The sequence below is a fragment of the Colletotrichum phormii genome (genome assembly GCF_030913505.1).
Source record: "Colletotrichum phormii strain CBS 102054 chromosome Unknown BDP81scaffold_7, whole genome shotgun sequence".
Taxonomy (NCBI): Eukaryota; Fungi; Ascomycota; class Sordariomycetes; order Glomerellales; family Glomerellaceae; genus Colletotrichum; species Colletotrichum phormii.
In genome coordinates, this window is record NW_026851449.1 from 1,835,150 (window position 1) to 1,848,252 (window position 13,103).

The 13,103-nt window shown below is 51.8% G+C and overlaps 6 protein-coding genes and 1 non-coding gene across 7 annotated transcripts; 3 read left to right on the top strand and 4 right to left on the bottom strand.

Annotated features, from left to right (window-relative positions):
* Positions 1-60: 60 nt before the first annotated feature.
* On the top strand, positions 61-1,743 carry BDP81DRAFT_460100 (HK97 family phage prohead protease; the record flags this gene model as incomplete). Its single annotated transcript, XM_060593617.1, has 4 exons — positions 61-186; positions 254-442; positions 498-745; positions 825-1,743. The coding sequence occupies 4 exons, from the start codon at positions 61-63 to the stop codon at positions 1,741-1,743; spliced, it is 1,482 nt and encodes a 493-aa protein (XP_060447109.1).
* A 663-nt stretch (positions 1,744-2,406) lies between these two features.
* BDP81DRAFT_425103 (uncharacterized protein) lies at positions 2,407-2,704 on the top strand. Its single transcript, XM_060590190.1, has one exon. It carries the CDS (start codon positions 2,415-2,417, stop codon positions 2,649-2,651), a length of 237 nt encoding a protein of 78 aa, XP_060447110.1. The 5' UTR covers positions 2,407-2,414; the 3' UTR covers positions 2,652-2,704.
* Positions 2,681-2,769, bottom strand: BDP81DRAFT_t133. The gene has a single exon. It is a non-coding gene; the product is annotated as a tRNA-Val (tRNA).
* Positions 2,770-4,991: 2,222 nt separating this feature from the next.
* BDP81DRAFT_460101 (xyloglucan-specific endo-beta-1,4-glucanase A) lies at positions 4,992-5,764 on the top strand (the record flags this gene model as incomplete). Its single annotated transcript, XM_060593618.1, has 3 exons — positions 4,992-5,245; positions 5,309-5,496; positions 5,553-5,764. 3 exons carry the CDS (start codon positions 4,992-4,994, stop codon positions 5,762-5,764), a joined length of 654 nt encoding a protein of 217 aa, XP_060447111.1.
* Positions 5,765-6,155: 391 nt separating this feature from the next.
* Positions 6,156-8,477, bottom strand: BDP81DRAFT_316391 (uncharacterized protein; the record flags this gene model as incomplete). The annotated part of the gene is made up of 4 exons (XM_060584172.1): positions 6,156-7,367; positions 7,444-7,902; positions 7,956-7,983; positions 8,089-8,477. 4 exons carry the CDS (start codon positions 8,475-8,477, stop codon positions 6,156-6,158), a joined length of 2,088 nt encoding a protein of 695 aa, XP_060447112.1.
* A 362-nt stretch (positions 8,478-8,839) lies between these two features.
* On the bottom strand, positions 8,840-10,467 carry BDP81DRAFT_371998 (uncharacterized protein). Its single transcript, XM_060586642.1, has 3 exons — positions 10,382-10,467; positions 9,739-10,316; positions 8,840-9,688 (listed from the first exon to the last, which is right to left on the bottom strand). The coding sequence occupies exons 2-3, from the start codon at positions 10,276-10,278 to the stop codon at positions 9,044-9,046; spliced, it is 1,185 nt and encodes a 394-aa protein (XP_060447113.1). The 5' UTR covers positions 10,279-10,316; positions 10,382-10,467; the 3' UTR covers positions 8,840-9,043.
* A 476-nt stretch (positions 10,468-10,943) lies between these two features.
* Positions 10,944-12,118, bottom strand: BDP81DRAFT_460104 (uncharacterized protein; the record flags this gene model as incomplete). The annotated part of the gene is made up of 2 exons (XM_060593619.1): positions 10,944-11,365; positions 11,416-12,118. 2 exons carry the CDS (start codon positions 12,116-12,118, stop codon positions 10,944-10,946), a joined length of 1,125 nt encoding a protein of 374 aa, XP_060447114.1.
* Positions 12,119-13,103: the final 985 nt, after the last annotated feature.

A 13,103-nucleotide genomic window follows, 5' to 3' on the forward strand; every position in this document is an offset into this window, starting at 1 on the left:
GGTTTGAGAGATGATGAGTGAAAGCCTCAGCTTGAGGATACTCACGAGCAAATATTCGAAATGAATTCGGTACCAATTCACACGACCAATGGCGAGAATGGTGTCAAGCCGGAAGGGAAGAAGCAGATTTTGCTCAATGCATTCGACATGTCTACGGTCGGGCATTTGTCTCCGGGACAGTGGAAGGTCGGTACTAAGTAGTCTCTTTCAGACATTTTCGAATGGATGATATACTAACCCTTGTTGCTTTCAGAATCCCGTCGACAAGTCAGCAACCAAGCGCGACCTGAACTACTGGATCGACCTCGCGAAGCTCTTGGAACGAGGTGGCATCAATGCCCTCTTCCTCGCTGACACATATGGAGGTTATGACACCTACGAAGGAAGCCTTGACAACTGCATTCGCCGAGCGGCCCAATGGCCAATGACAGATCCTACTATTGTAAGAGAAGGCTATGGTAGGAAGAGCTGGATAACCGCTTACAATGGTAACACAGCCGATCAGTGCCATGGCTGCGGTCACAAAGAACCTTACATTCGCCGTTACCGCCTCCACATCCTTTGAGCCGCCTTTCCTTCTCGCCAAGCGATTCTCAACGCTCGACCATTTCACGAGGGGCCGCATTGGCTGGAACATTGTCACTTCTTGGAAGAAGGCAGCATTCAAGGCTATTGGCTTGGACAGCCCGATTCCCCATGATGAGCGGTACGCTCAGGCAGACGAGTATCTTCGAGTTCTCTACAAGTAAGTTTGTTTTTTGTGAAGAATATCTTCGCCGGACCATCCTCAAACAACATGGTTGAAGATACTGATGATTCACAAGACTTTGGGAAGGCTCATGGGCAGATGACGCGATTACCCCTGATCCGGAGAACGACACTTATGCCGACCCCGACAAGATCAGGACCATCCATCACCACGGAAAGTTCTTCGACCTCGATACGCGCCACATCGTCGACCCTTCCCCCCAAAGAACCCCCTTCCTTTTCCAAGCAGGAACATCAGCAGCTGGGTCAGAATTTGCGGCAACACATGCCGAGGGCATTTTTGTCTCTTCGCATTCACCTAAGCTCCTGCGCCCGAAGGTCAAGATAATCAGGGAAAAGGCCGCGGCGCTCGGAAGAGACCCTCAATCTGTCAAGTTCTTCGCCACCTTCACTCCAATCGTAGGACGAACTGACGAAGAGGCCCACGCCAAGCACGAGGAGCTCAAGAAGTACGCTTCCGTCATTGGTGGCCTGGTCCTCGTCAGCGGCTGGACGGGCATCGATCTATCCAAGATCCCTGTCGACCAAGAGGTGACTGCCGCAGACTCTCTAGAGGCGCACAAGGTGCGAAGTATTCTCGATGCTTTCACAACAACGAGCGAGCACGTTCCCAAGTGGACGTCGCGTGTCATTGCCGAGCGGGCGGCGATAGGTGGGCTCGGGCCGGTATCTGTAGGAAGCCCACAAAAGGTGGCGGATGACTTGGAGTATTGGATCCGTGAAGGTGACTTGGATGGTTTCAACTTGGGATATGTCACGACGCCTGGCACATTTGAGGATGTTGTCGATCTCCTTATCCCAGAGCTTCGACGACGTGGGATCTACCCAGAAGCACCTGCCGACGACGTTGCTTTTACAGCCAGGGAGAAGGTCTATGGGCAAGGACAAAAGGGACTGAGAGCTGATCACCCTGGCTCGTCCTATAAGTATCATGTATACAACGAGGAAGACGCAAGTTCGAAGCGTGCAGACTAAAGTGTTCATGTAGAATAGAGCGGAGATCATCCCCCCCCTCCGCCTTGAGCCGATCCTGGGTAGTAGACGTCAACTTTACTCAAAGATCATTGTATGCCATGAGAGAACGTTTTTGTGGATTGACCCCCAGGCCGAAGCAGGCTCTTCTCATGAGACTAAACACATGTTTGTGGCGTTAATGGATGTCCATGGGGCTGTTCTACAGTTCAGCCAACCACAATGATATCACACTGCAGTTGTGGTTGCCTGATAATTACCCCGTACTTACTTGCTCGTTAGATAAGTCAAATGCCAGTTTAAGAAACCACTGCCTGACCAAGTGACGCAATTCGCAATGCTTTTGACTGTGGGCATTCATTGCAAACATGGAGTTGGGAACCAGGGCAGGCTCGAAGAGCTTCACCTACTCACCACTCTATCTCGACCGTCAAACACGCGTCATCGAGTCATATTTCTCCACCGACGCGGGTTCATCTCTCCATTGTGATATCCACCACATTAGCTAGCATTGATGATCTGGACTCGCCCTACGAAGCCACATCGTGCACCTACCTTAGGGAGAAGTAAGGTTTCCAGGCACGCTTTAAGTCAAGAAACAGGCAGCTACAATCAGAATCATCTACAGTTTTTCTGATGCACTACGTCGGTCACGTCTGCCGACAACTGCAAGAATGCTCTGGGCCGACGCGGCCTGCATCAATCAAGCGGATGAAAATGAAAAAGCCATCAAATCTCCCTTCTTAGTCTTGACTTGGCATGAAGTAATATGTAACTTTATCACCTGGCAGCGGAACCGATTCAAAGGAGTCGAAAACCGAGTTTTGCGAACAACAAATTTGCTCCCTTCAATAAAAGACGAAGAGGGCCTTTCCCAAGCGCATCTCCGAGATAGTGAAAACACTTTCTAAAGAGACTGGACACTCAAAAATAGATGCTATGACCGCGGCAGGGTTCGAACCTGCGACCTTCTCGGATCAGGCTCACTTTGTTGTGAACGAGAAATCATGACCACTAGAACACACAGCCGGTGTTGTTGAATTTCGGGGCGTTTGCATTTGCCAAAGTAGACTGTATCGTGGTGCTGGCGTGCAGGAGTTAAGCGAAATGAGTATGGGGTTGTCTGCACTTTGATGTTACATGCTAGTCCCAATGGCTCGAGCTAGAACAACAAACGAAGCCTTCAATCTTCCGAACATCGTGTTCCTGTCCGCGGCCGCCGCGTTATCCCTCACGCACATGGCCGAGTTGAGGAACGTGCAAAGCTGCGGGTGCATTGTATGCCGGGAGGGGAGTTAACATTGAGTTAAACCGCTTGATACTTACCGTTTCTATTCTTCGCATCCTAGGGAAACGTCGAAGGGAATCTCGGCGCAGCGGGCGGGACGGCACTTTAGCGTCACCCACTCGCCAGCCCTTCGCTAAACCCCTTTATTTCTCCAGTTTGAGGCTCTAGTTCTTTTGGTGCCGAGGCGGCTCACGGAATTCCCACCAGTCAACTCTGCCTTGCTACGAGACGGTAACCTCTGCGGATGTGGTGTCACATCGATAAGCGGCATTCTCGGATACGAAAAGACGACTGTCCAGCATGGCCCGATAGCGGTGGTGGGTGTCTCGAAGGTGGCCAGTGTTGCCCTTGTCTTGCTCTGTGGATGCGATCATGTCGGCAGTTGGGCCCCTTTGCCGTTTGTGGCTGCCCTGAACCGGGGGGTTGCTGCCCGCTGCGTGCCACCCTTGGCGAGCGATCTGAATCCTGGGAATCTGGGGAGAGCACCGCTGAGTCGGGCTCGGCCTGATCTTGGGTCGACTGCATCTTGGCTCGGCGCTTTTGGGAATCCAAGTACTCATGACACATGACAGTGCATGTCCAATTACACATGAAAAGTTAGTTGCGATTGACGATGAGTTGTGAGGGAACCAAAGTTGCACGAAAGTACGAGGAGCTTACGCAGAGGAGATGTTCGAGGAGTTCCTCGGGAAGGGACAGAAAAACGCTGATTAAAAAGCCTTTGCGCTCCCCATTAGAAATAATCTGTCAAATGTGTCACTCTGACGCAATGTTTTCTTCCATCACTAAAATAGGGCCTCCAATGCCGTGAGACAAAAGTAATGCGTCTGCCGCATTTTACATAAAGTGACACCGCAGGTGGCAATGTCTATCCAGCACACAGGAGCGGCTTCACATATATACTATGGTGGAGTTGCCGGTCAAGGAAGACGGCTATAACGGCTGCATTTTATGCTCAGGGAGCACGGATGCGATTGTGGAACAGCGCCCATGTGGTGAAAAGAACCGTAAATGACGGCAGCAATCAGCTATTGACCAGGCCGAGCCTCGGAATGGCCCGATGGACCACGGAGGTCACTGCGTTGTCAAAATTTCCAAATGCCCATGGAGTGGGAATCAATCGATTTCGGCTTTCCAATATTCTCATTGGGGCCATGATCGATGGTGAACCTAAACCGGCGAAAACGAGTCAAAATTTCATTTCCAACACTTGCTGGCCTTCTGCTTTGGGGTTACGGATGTTGAGCCAGGGATAAGGGGCCTTTCACAAGTTCTCCTTTTAGCCTCTACAGGCCACGCCTCCCTGAACCATACAATCTATTTACCTGAAGGCAAAAGGTGACGAGCAGATTAAACCTGCCCACATGGCCCATTGGTGGAGTCACTTCTTGGAGCACCTCGTGGCCGCAGCGTTTACGCGCTTGGTTGCTTCGGTAGACAAAGTGATCAAGTTGAAACCGCCCCTGATTGTCCACCGTAACCACCCCCTCCGGTGGACACCCACTTGGCCGCAACAAGCTTTCCGTCCGATGCTTAGCTCCGGCATCCCGGTCGTGTAGCCATGGCCGCGGGAGAAGGACCTCACTCGATGTGCTGTGTTCTGGGCCGCACACTAACGTTCCATTCGGCATTCTACGCCGTGATTGGAGGGATCTGTTTGTTTTCTGGAAAGAAAAAAAAGTCTCTCCGGCGGTTGAAGTAGTATCATGTTGTAGGCATATCAAAGGGCCATCCGCCCGCCTGGGAACCTATTCTTGGCAGCCCTACAGTTCATCCCAACAACTTACATTCTCTTGTCCATTACCTTTGCCGTTACCACTCATTCATTCCAGTCATTCTTTCAGAGCTGAAGCTAGTCCGAATTTCCACCATGCAGTTCACCTCTTACCTCGTCTCGGCCATGCTGGCCGTCACGGCCGTGGCCTCCCCCACGCCCGTCAGCATCGACAAGCGCGCCACCAAGATGTGCAACTCCTTCGGCTCCGTCGCCGCCGGCGGCTTCACCATCTACCACAACAACTGGGGTGCGGCCCAGGCCACCTCCGGCAGCCAGTGCACCACCTTCACGTCTCTCAAGTCTGGCTCCGTCGCTTGGTCGACCTCCTGGACCTGGGCTGGTGGTCAGGGACAGGTCAAGTCCTACTCCAACGTTGCCCTCGAGAAGGTCAACAAGCAGCTCTCTGCTGTCAAGTCCATCCCCTCCAAGTGGACCTGGAGGTTAGTCATTAATACCATTCCCCAGAAACCAATCTAGACATTTGCTAATTCTTCTGTCAACAGCTACACCGGCTCTAACATCGTTGCTGATGTCGCCTACGACCTCTGGCTCGCCCCCTCCGTTGGTGCCAACAATAAGTACGAGATCATGATCTGGCTCGGCGCCCTCGGCGGTGCTGGCCCCATCTCCAGCACTGGCAAGACCATCGACACTCCCACCATTGCCGGCACCAAGTGGTCCCTCTACTCTGGTACGTAAAGTATTCAACGATACAATTAAAAGCACCCATCTAACCCGACTGCCTAGGCCCCAACGGTGACACCACTGTCTACTCCTTCGTCGCTCCCAGCCAGATCAAGAGCTTCAACGGCGACCTGAACCTCTTCTTCACCTACCTCACCTCCAAGCAGGGTGTTGCCAAGACCAACGTCATCACCAGCCTCCAGGGCGGTACCGAGCCCTTCTCCGGCACCAACGCCGTCTTCACGACCTCCGCCTACACCCTCACCGTCCAGTAAATGCTTGTTACAGCTATGCTGAACAACGCTGCGCGGACCTCATGCCCAACCTGAACTGTGTTCAGGTCCACGTTTTCGACATGTATATATTGTCGCACTTTGTACATACATGTAATTATCATCAAGAATACCAAACCGGGATTCATGACAAGCTTTGAATACTCTTTCCATTGTCTATGAATAAGTGGTTCCCCACGTCCCGGTGCACATTCAAAGTATATGTTTAAGTAGAGTTGAATTATGCACGCTTGCTTGCGCATTTGTCTATGGGAAAACTGAGCAGTGAGGCTCTGTAAACGCTGTCAATCATGGTGGTACAGTATCCATGATTTCCGCCGCACTCATACCCACGGTTTCATCTTCATTGCATGTGATATCCAAGCGATCATCGTCATGTCGCTTGCCAGTTTTGCCCCAAGTCCAATGAGTCCCAGTTGAACTGATCGATGTTGATGCCTCGCATGTCTGGTACATTAATATTCGAGTACAGACCGCTGTCTGTTGGCGGAAAGCCGCCCTGGTCGTAAGTGAGACTCTGGCCAACAATGTCCATCGGAAAAGATGCACTAAAGTCGTAGGAGTTCATGTTCATAATTTCGGCCTTGGGTCCGGTATCGGAAGACTGTGGACTCAGAGCCGGCGTCACCTCTACCAGCTTTTCTTGAACCTTGCCTACAATTCTGGGCGGGATTATCGGCTGGCCTGATTCCCTGAGCGCCGTTGCCACCACCTCCCATGTGCTGATGATGACCTCAGTGAATGGGACAAAGACAGGGTTATACCCCGGCTCGAGCTTCTCAAACCGAGCCTCGAAATGATCGCTCATGGCGTTCCAAATGTACTCCCCTTTGGGATCCAGGGGATTTAGTTTGAGAAACTGTGTGATGCGGATATAGGCTGGGAACGGGTAGTAGATCTGGAGAAACCATCGAAATCTCTGGGTCAGGGGAGAGGCTGACAGGTTCGCATCGCACTGAAGCCACCTTAGAGCACTGGTCAACGTGATGCGGTGCTTCTCCTCGACTGGGCCTTCGTAGAAGCTGTGGAACGTTTCCATCAGGCGAAACTTGGAAAGAGATGCGCGTGACATCCACATAGCCATGAAATGAGTTGGGTTCTCGAGGTCGCAGTACCGGAAGTACTTATCATCTACTGACTTCTCCAACCAATCCACCTTGCCGCCGCCAGGTAGCTCCTTGGCGATAGGCTTCAAGATCGGGTTCGTCATGTCGAGGTAGAAGGAGGTGTGCCGAGCAAAGTCGGCAAGCTCGGCCGTCACGACTGAGAAAAGCGCCTCGCTGACTTTCATCTCCGCCCTCGGCGGTTCCTTCATCTCCGCTCGGAGGTCAGAGTCGCTGACGTTCATCGGCACGGCGCAGTCCCATGTCGGGGTCAAATTGGTAGCCTTGTGCTCGGTTAAGCCGCTCATGCGGGCATCGAAGAGTACCAAGGACCACCAAAGCCTGCGGCGCATCTCGGCCTCTAGGATGGTACACCTGGTGTTGGCAGATTCGTGTTGGAGACCGATGCGTTGGCCGATGCGAATGGCAACGCCGAGGAGCGATGATATTGATCGAATGTGAGCGCTGGGACGGCTTACATGCTGTCAAAAGTTAGCCAATGTGATATTCATTACTCGCTCATATCGTAGTACACTCTCCACCGGTCAGGATACGTACGAGGTAGAGAAATAACGCAGTCAGGCAGTCAACGTCATTAGTTCTCAAGAACTGACTGTTTGAAAGAGCTTGCTGGCATCCAAACTGGTACTTGGTCAAGAGCAGGGCTTTCGGTTGCTTGAAAGTATCGTAACATGCGTCATCGGAGAGACTCATGATAGCCATGGAGTAGATGCTGAACATGAGAGCCTCCAACGCCGGGCTCATGTTGTCGACGCTGCTCACAGCTTCAATGATGCGCGCTTGGAAGCTGGGGGCGTGCGTCACTCGAAGCAGTGCATTGACATTGTCAAGGTAAATCTGCCAGAGTCGAAAGATGTGAACGGGCTCGGGATGAAGGGTTGAGAGGTCGACGGATGACCGGTCTGGGGAGCCGAAGAGGATGTGATCATCGCTATCGCAGGCTTGATCCCACGTTTGCCTAATTGTCTCTCGCAAGCCAGCATGCGACTCCTCTAGCTTAATGATGTCAGTCATGGGAACAGAGAACAAGTTGGGTGCAAGTGTTGTACCTCTGGGCTCACCAGATGCCAAAAGTTCCTGCGCACAGTTAGTGATACTGTAAACTCACATTTGACTTGGTTAAGTCTTGAGGGAAACCGTGTGCGGGAAAGGCTAAGTCGGTATCGTAGGTGAGTGACTCACTTGGGCTCATATGAGGTTTCAGATTTCACAGTGATTGACGGCGAGGGCATTCCCACTTCTTCGGATCGGTGCTCGTCGTCCGACCCACCGCTATCATCCACAGACTTTCCATACCTGGCACCTAGGTCCCCATGAAGCGGTTCAAAATCGACCTTATTCTGTCGCAGTAGGCCCTCGTACTTCCTCAGGCGGTCGAGAAGCTCCCTCTCTGGGAACCGCCGCCTCCGGGGCCGGTTCTGCGTCGCAGGCACGCACTGTAGCTGGTGTTTTGTGCAATGTGCACAGGGGAACTTGCGGTCGCACTTGATCTTGCGCTGTTGGCAGAGGACGCACGCGAGGACGCGTTGGGGTTTTGCTCGAGGAGCGGCGTCCGGTTTGCTGCTCGCCATTCCGGGAGCCAACATGGTTACAATGTCGGACGGGGTCTGCCAAGGCCGATGCCGTTGCAAGGGGAGCTGAGTAGGTTTCGGAGAGTTGCGATGACCGGCGACCGATGATGTCGGGCGGAGGTGGGCAAGGTGTGCTCGCTCCCAGGCACGGGTCAAGCTGACGACGGGATCTCAACTGTGGCTTTTTTGGGCCATGGGCGCTCCACACCACGGAGTAATCCGGACTTTAGAATATGCCGACTAACAATTTTGGGGACAGTAAGCCTGGACAGAATCGATGGCGTAGCAAGGCGTGAGACACTGCTGGAAGCGAGGGGTCAATCAACTGGCGCGTTATTTCCGTTGGTACATGTAAGATTCTTGGTGTTGAAGTTTTTAGGTTTTCCTTTCAAGTTTATTGTAAGGTCGGAGTTGATTAAAAGATATCAACTGGTTCTATCGTCAGTACGAAGAGAAGAATGAAGGGACTATATAATAAGAAACGATTGGAATCTAGGTGTGTCAGGGTATTTGATGTTTCCATGCAAAAATGTGCCCTGCAGCTCATCTTCTTTTCCTGTTGTGATTCAGAAGTCGTTCTCTTGAAAAGCCTTCACCAAGGCAGCTGGTCCTGTCTCATGCGACATCAGATTTCCGAGCTGTATGCCGTCTTCGATATGAGCTTTGCCCCGAACCAAGAGATCCTTCTCATATTCCCGAACCGCCTCGTCCAGGTTGTCGAGGCCATGGGTCTCAATACTCTTAGCCAGCTCCACCGCATCCCACATAGCACAGTTGACGCCTTCGCCGTTGGGAAGTGCCAAGTGGGCTGCATCTCCAGCCAGAGCCAGGCCTGGCACCGTCGTCCAATTTTGACTTTCAACAGGGAGGTGATACAACGGCCAACTGCGGAAATGGTCTGCGTGTCGGACGAAGTCCTTGGCTTCCTCTGCCCAGTCGCTGTAGAAGTCGGATAGCAGTGACTTTCGCAAAGCCTCAACGCTTGCTGAGTCGAGCTCTCTGCCAACATAGTGCTCGGGAGCTTGTATCCCGAAGTAAACCCTGTACCATCCGTTGCCTTGTCTTTGTACAATCATTTGGCTGGCTCCTGCCAGCAAAGACGCAGTTCCATGCCCGAACTTGTCAAGAACTGACTTGAACAGTGGATTTTCTTCCGTAATTTGGGCTTCCACGTATGTTCTACCAGAGTACTGGGGCTTGACTTGCGTAATCTGAATCTAGTCAGTCACCGAGCAATGGTTACGGGCCAATCATGTCATACCATTGAGCGAACCTTACTCCAAGCACCGTCGGTGCCAACCACAAGCTTGAACCCTTCAACAGTCGCACCTGAGGTGAACTCAAGGGCTGGTAAGCCAGCCTGATGCATTTTGACAGCTTTCAAAGTGCTCCCCCATTTGATCTTCTCTTTCGGTACGGAGTCTAGAAGTATTTGCCGCAGCGTTTTGCGGTCTATTTCGGGCCGACCTGCTTCATCAACACCGCCATTGCTTTTGCCGTCGAGATGTTGCTTTCCAAATTTGTCGTATACCGTGAATCTGTCGTCTTCCCATCTCGCTTCCTTGCGAAACGCATCCCACAGGCCCGCTTTCCGAAGAGCTGCCTGACCAGTCGCCTCGTGAATATCCAATGAGCCACCGGCGTTAGCTGATGTGGCGCTCTCGTCTCGTTCGTAGACTACATAGTCGACCTTTTGACGCTCGAGCAGTCGAGCGAGTGTGAGACCGCATGGTCCAGCACCAATGATTGCGATTGGGGCCGTCTTCGTCGATATAGAAGCTTTGAAAACTTTGCTCGCCATTGTGCTAGGTTGGAGCGTTGTGTGGTCGGAGTGTAGCGCTGTGAAGTTGAGGTCAGCTCCATGTATTGATGATGAAGTGGTTTCCCGATCCTTTTGTACTTACTTTAAGCTTGCGATGGGAATGCTGAGTCCTTGACCAAATTACAATTCGGAAGCGGCACCCAAGCGCCACGGGCTTTTTAGCAGTTCACCTGCACGTACTAGGCCGATTCCGGGGAGTTCCAGCCCCCGAATCGTGGTACTACGGAGAGTACTAGACGCCGTCTTTGGAGTCCGTGAACAACTCTTTGTAGCGACATGATGGAAATGATTCCGATGAGTGATTTTTGATGTCGTCGTGCATAAGCCTCGCGCAGAAGCAAGCCCCTGTCCTGGATTGAACACATAAAGGATAAGCGCACTTTCAGCTGTACCTCATTAAGATACACATAAAAGCTCGGATTCCATGATATTCCAGTCAACTTCTCCGAGATGCTTGGTAGAGTAACGGAAGGTAGTATTGGTGAAAGACTAATCTTGCAGTATATGCTCAACTTTTGATACCAGCCTAAAAGATGTACTCTCCTAGGGCACATTCTACCATTGTCGCGAGCCAGTGAAGGCAGCCGGTCCTACAACAGCCTAATCCAGAAAAGAATTTCCAAGTTCTTATCAGATACGAATATTCAATCTTGCCATCCGGTCTCTTGACGCCGTTCTCTCATTCGTTGGACGCAATCTGAACTCAAAGGTATATCCATCGCGTCGATCGTCTTCTTCATAGCTTCCGAAATCTGCTCTGCGGGGTTGCATTCCGGGTGCTTCTCGTAGCAAGTCACATATGATAACACCCTCTTGAGAGACTTGAGTAAGTCCATGACGCTCTCGTCGGCTCTGATGGTTACTTCCGTCGCTCTCGTCCCTCGAACATAGATAAGGCCGGCGAGCACACTTCCGAGCACGACATAGTCGCACTTCTTGTTCCGCGTTACAGGAATTCCGGAAATGCCAGCGCAGAGCCATTTTCCGTCTATCAATCTATCGATAACACCATTCAGATGTGAAGGTAGCTCTGTGGCGAGTTGACTACGCAAGGAACGGATGGTTTCTGGGAGGTCATTAGTGTGAATTCTCAGTAAATATGAGGAGTAAGCTTACCTGGTATTGTCGGTGAGCCGAGGGAGTCATAAAAATAGTCTTCTGGGCGTGTCCCGTCCGGCATGACAATGTGACCTTGATCATCGATGATGGAAGTGAGACTGATACTGATGACAGTCCTTGCAAACAGTCTCTCATCACCCAATGCCCAAGCAATGCACGAAAGCATTTCCAGATCCCGGCCATCCCTAGTGCCCTCGGATGTCTTCGTTACCCTGTACCACTTTGCAATCCACGGCTGCAAAACATGCTCCATCTCATACAAGCTGGCCAGACAAAGAGTGTGGTAAACCTCAATGAGAGTGGGATTCTTTGGTACAAGTGCGAATTTCGCATGGATTATGTTCAGCAGGATCATCAATCCGTCTGACTTGTCATGCTGACAGGCATACAGCGACGGAGTCCATCCGCACCACCCTTCGTCAGCCGGCTGCGTCCCGGAGGATGTTTCTAAGAGTGTGCGTCTCCAAAACGGCGATGCTCGCCGTAAAGTGTTTGAGCAAATGCGAAATGATTTGGTGCTGCCGGAGGATGGATCGGAGCCGACATGCAGCAGCAGATCCCCTGTTGAATCTATTTGGATCTCGTCTTCGTCTGTGAATGCGTCTTCTGGCGGTGTTTGAACCCATTCACTATCCATGTCACTGTCGTATGCGTCTATCGCAGCAGCTGCTGGCCGAAGGGTCAAGTTCTTGAATTCCATGTTGTCACTGTTCTGTTTGATTCCGAGGAAGAGAAATGAATCCTGCTGAGAAGAATAGAAATTGGTGGTGAATAACATAGGCGAGACGCGTAGTGATGTCGTCCAAGCCCAGTGCAGCACCGTCCACCGGGACATCCTCAGCACGGAGGTCACGGGGCATTTTGGAATGTCATGTCGCGTTACATGGTAGAGTTCTGTGGTTCCGTTAAACTCTGTTAGAAGCGCAGACAATGGAGAGGCAGCTGAGGGGAAGGGAAACGCACGGAAGTGCCAGTTTTACGTAATGATACACGCTCAGCAACGAACAGACTGAGCTGATAGGTTAGCGACGCTTGGCATCTCGTACATGGAAACAACCAAAAGGTACCAAAAGCAAGGTTGGGAGAGCTAATTTGCTCTTTCTTCCACGTTGACCAAAACTGTTTCGCGGGGAAGGACCCGGGCTCCGGAGGTCAGGCGGGATGGTCCGTCTGGGCTTGGCCTTGTTCTGGAGTGAGGCCAAAGCTTCTCCCGCACTTCAAGTTGAGACTGATCGTGATGTGCGAAGAATGACGAAGTCTGGGTACATGACTAATCCCAACTGATTCATGAAAGTCCGACTTGGAAATAGCACCTGGAAATATTTGGTATGAACGGCAGAGACTCATACCTAGGACGGAGATATGAACCTTCTGTGGCAGGTGCAGGTGGGTCACGTGAGGCAGCTCCTTCACATCTCGGAGCTGCCCCACCTACACCTTGCCCAGATATCCAGCCCAGATAATTCCTCACCCCAAGCCGCCCGAACTCCGCCTCCCTCGGCACTTACTAGGAAGGCTATACGCAGCAAGATCCCATCATGGAGACTTTGCAGCATACCACGAGAGATTCGCTCATCAAGATGCGTTGCTCAACTGCAGCTGTGGGAAACCCAAGACACCAGTCCATTTCTACTTCTGCAAGCGTGGACGCAAGGCTACACCGCGCTACCTCCGCCAACGTATGG

Excerpts from the sequence above, each read along its gene's own strand:
- BDP81DRAFT_425103 (XM_060590190.1), top strand. The coding sequence starts at position 2,415 with ATGCTCTGGGCCGACGCGGCCTGCATCAATCAAGCGGATGAAAATGAA.
- BDP81DRAFT_371998 (XM_060586642.1), bottom strand. The coding sequence starts at position 10,278 with ATGGCGAGCAAAGTTTTCAAAGCTTCTATATCGACGAAGACGGCCCCA. Across the intron at positions 9,689-9,738 it reads GGAGTAAGGTTCGCTCAATG|ATTACGCAAGTCAAGCCCCA; the intron begins GTATGACATGAT and ends GACTAGATTCAG.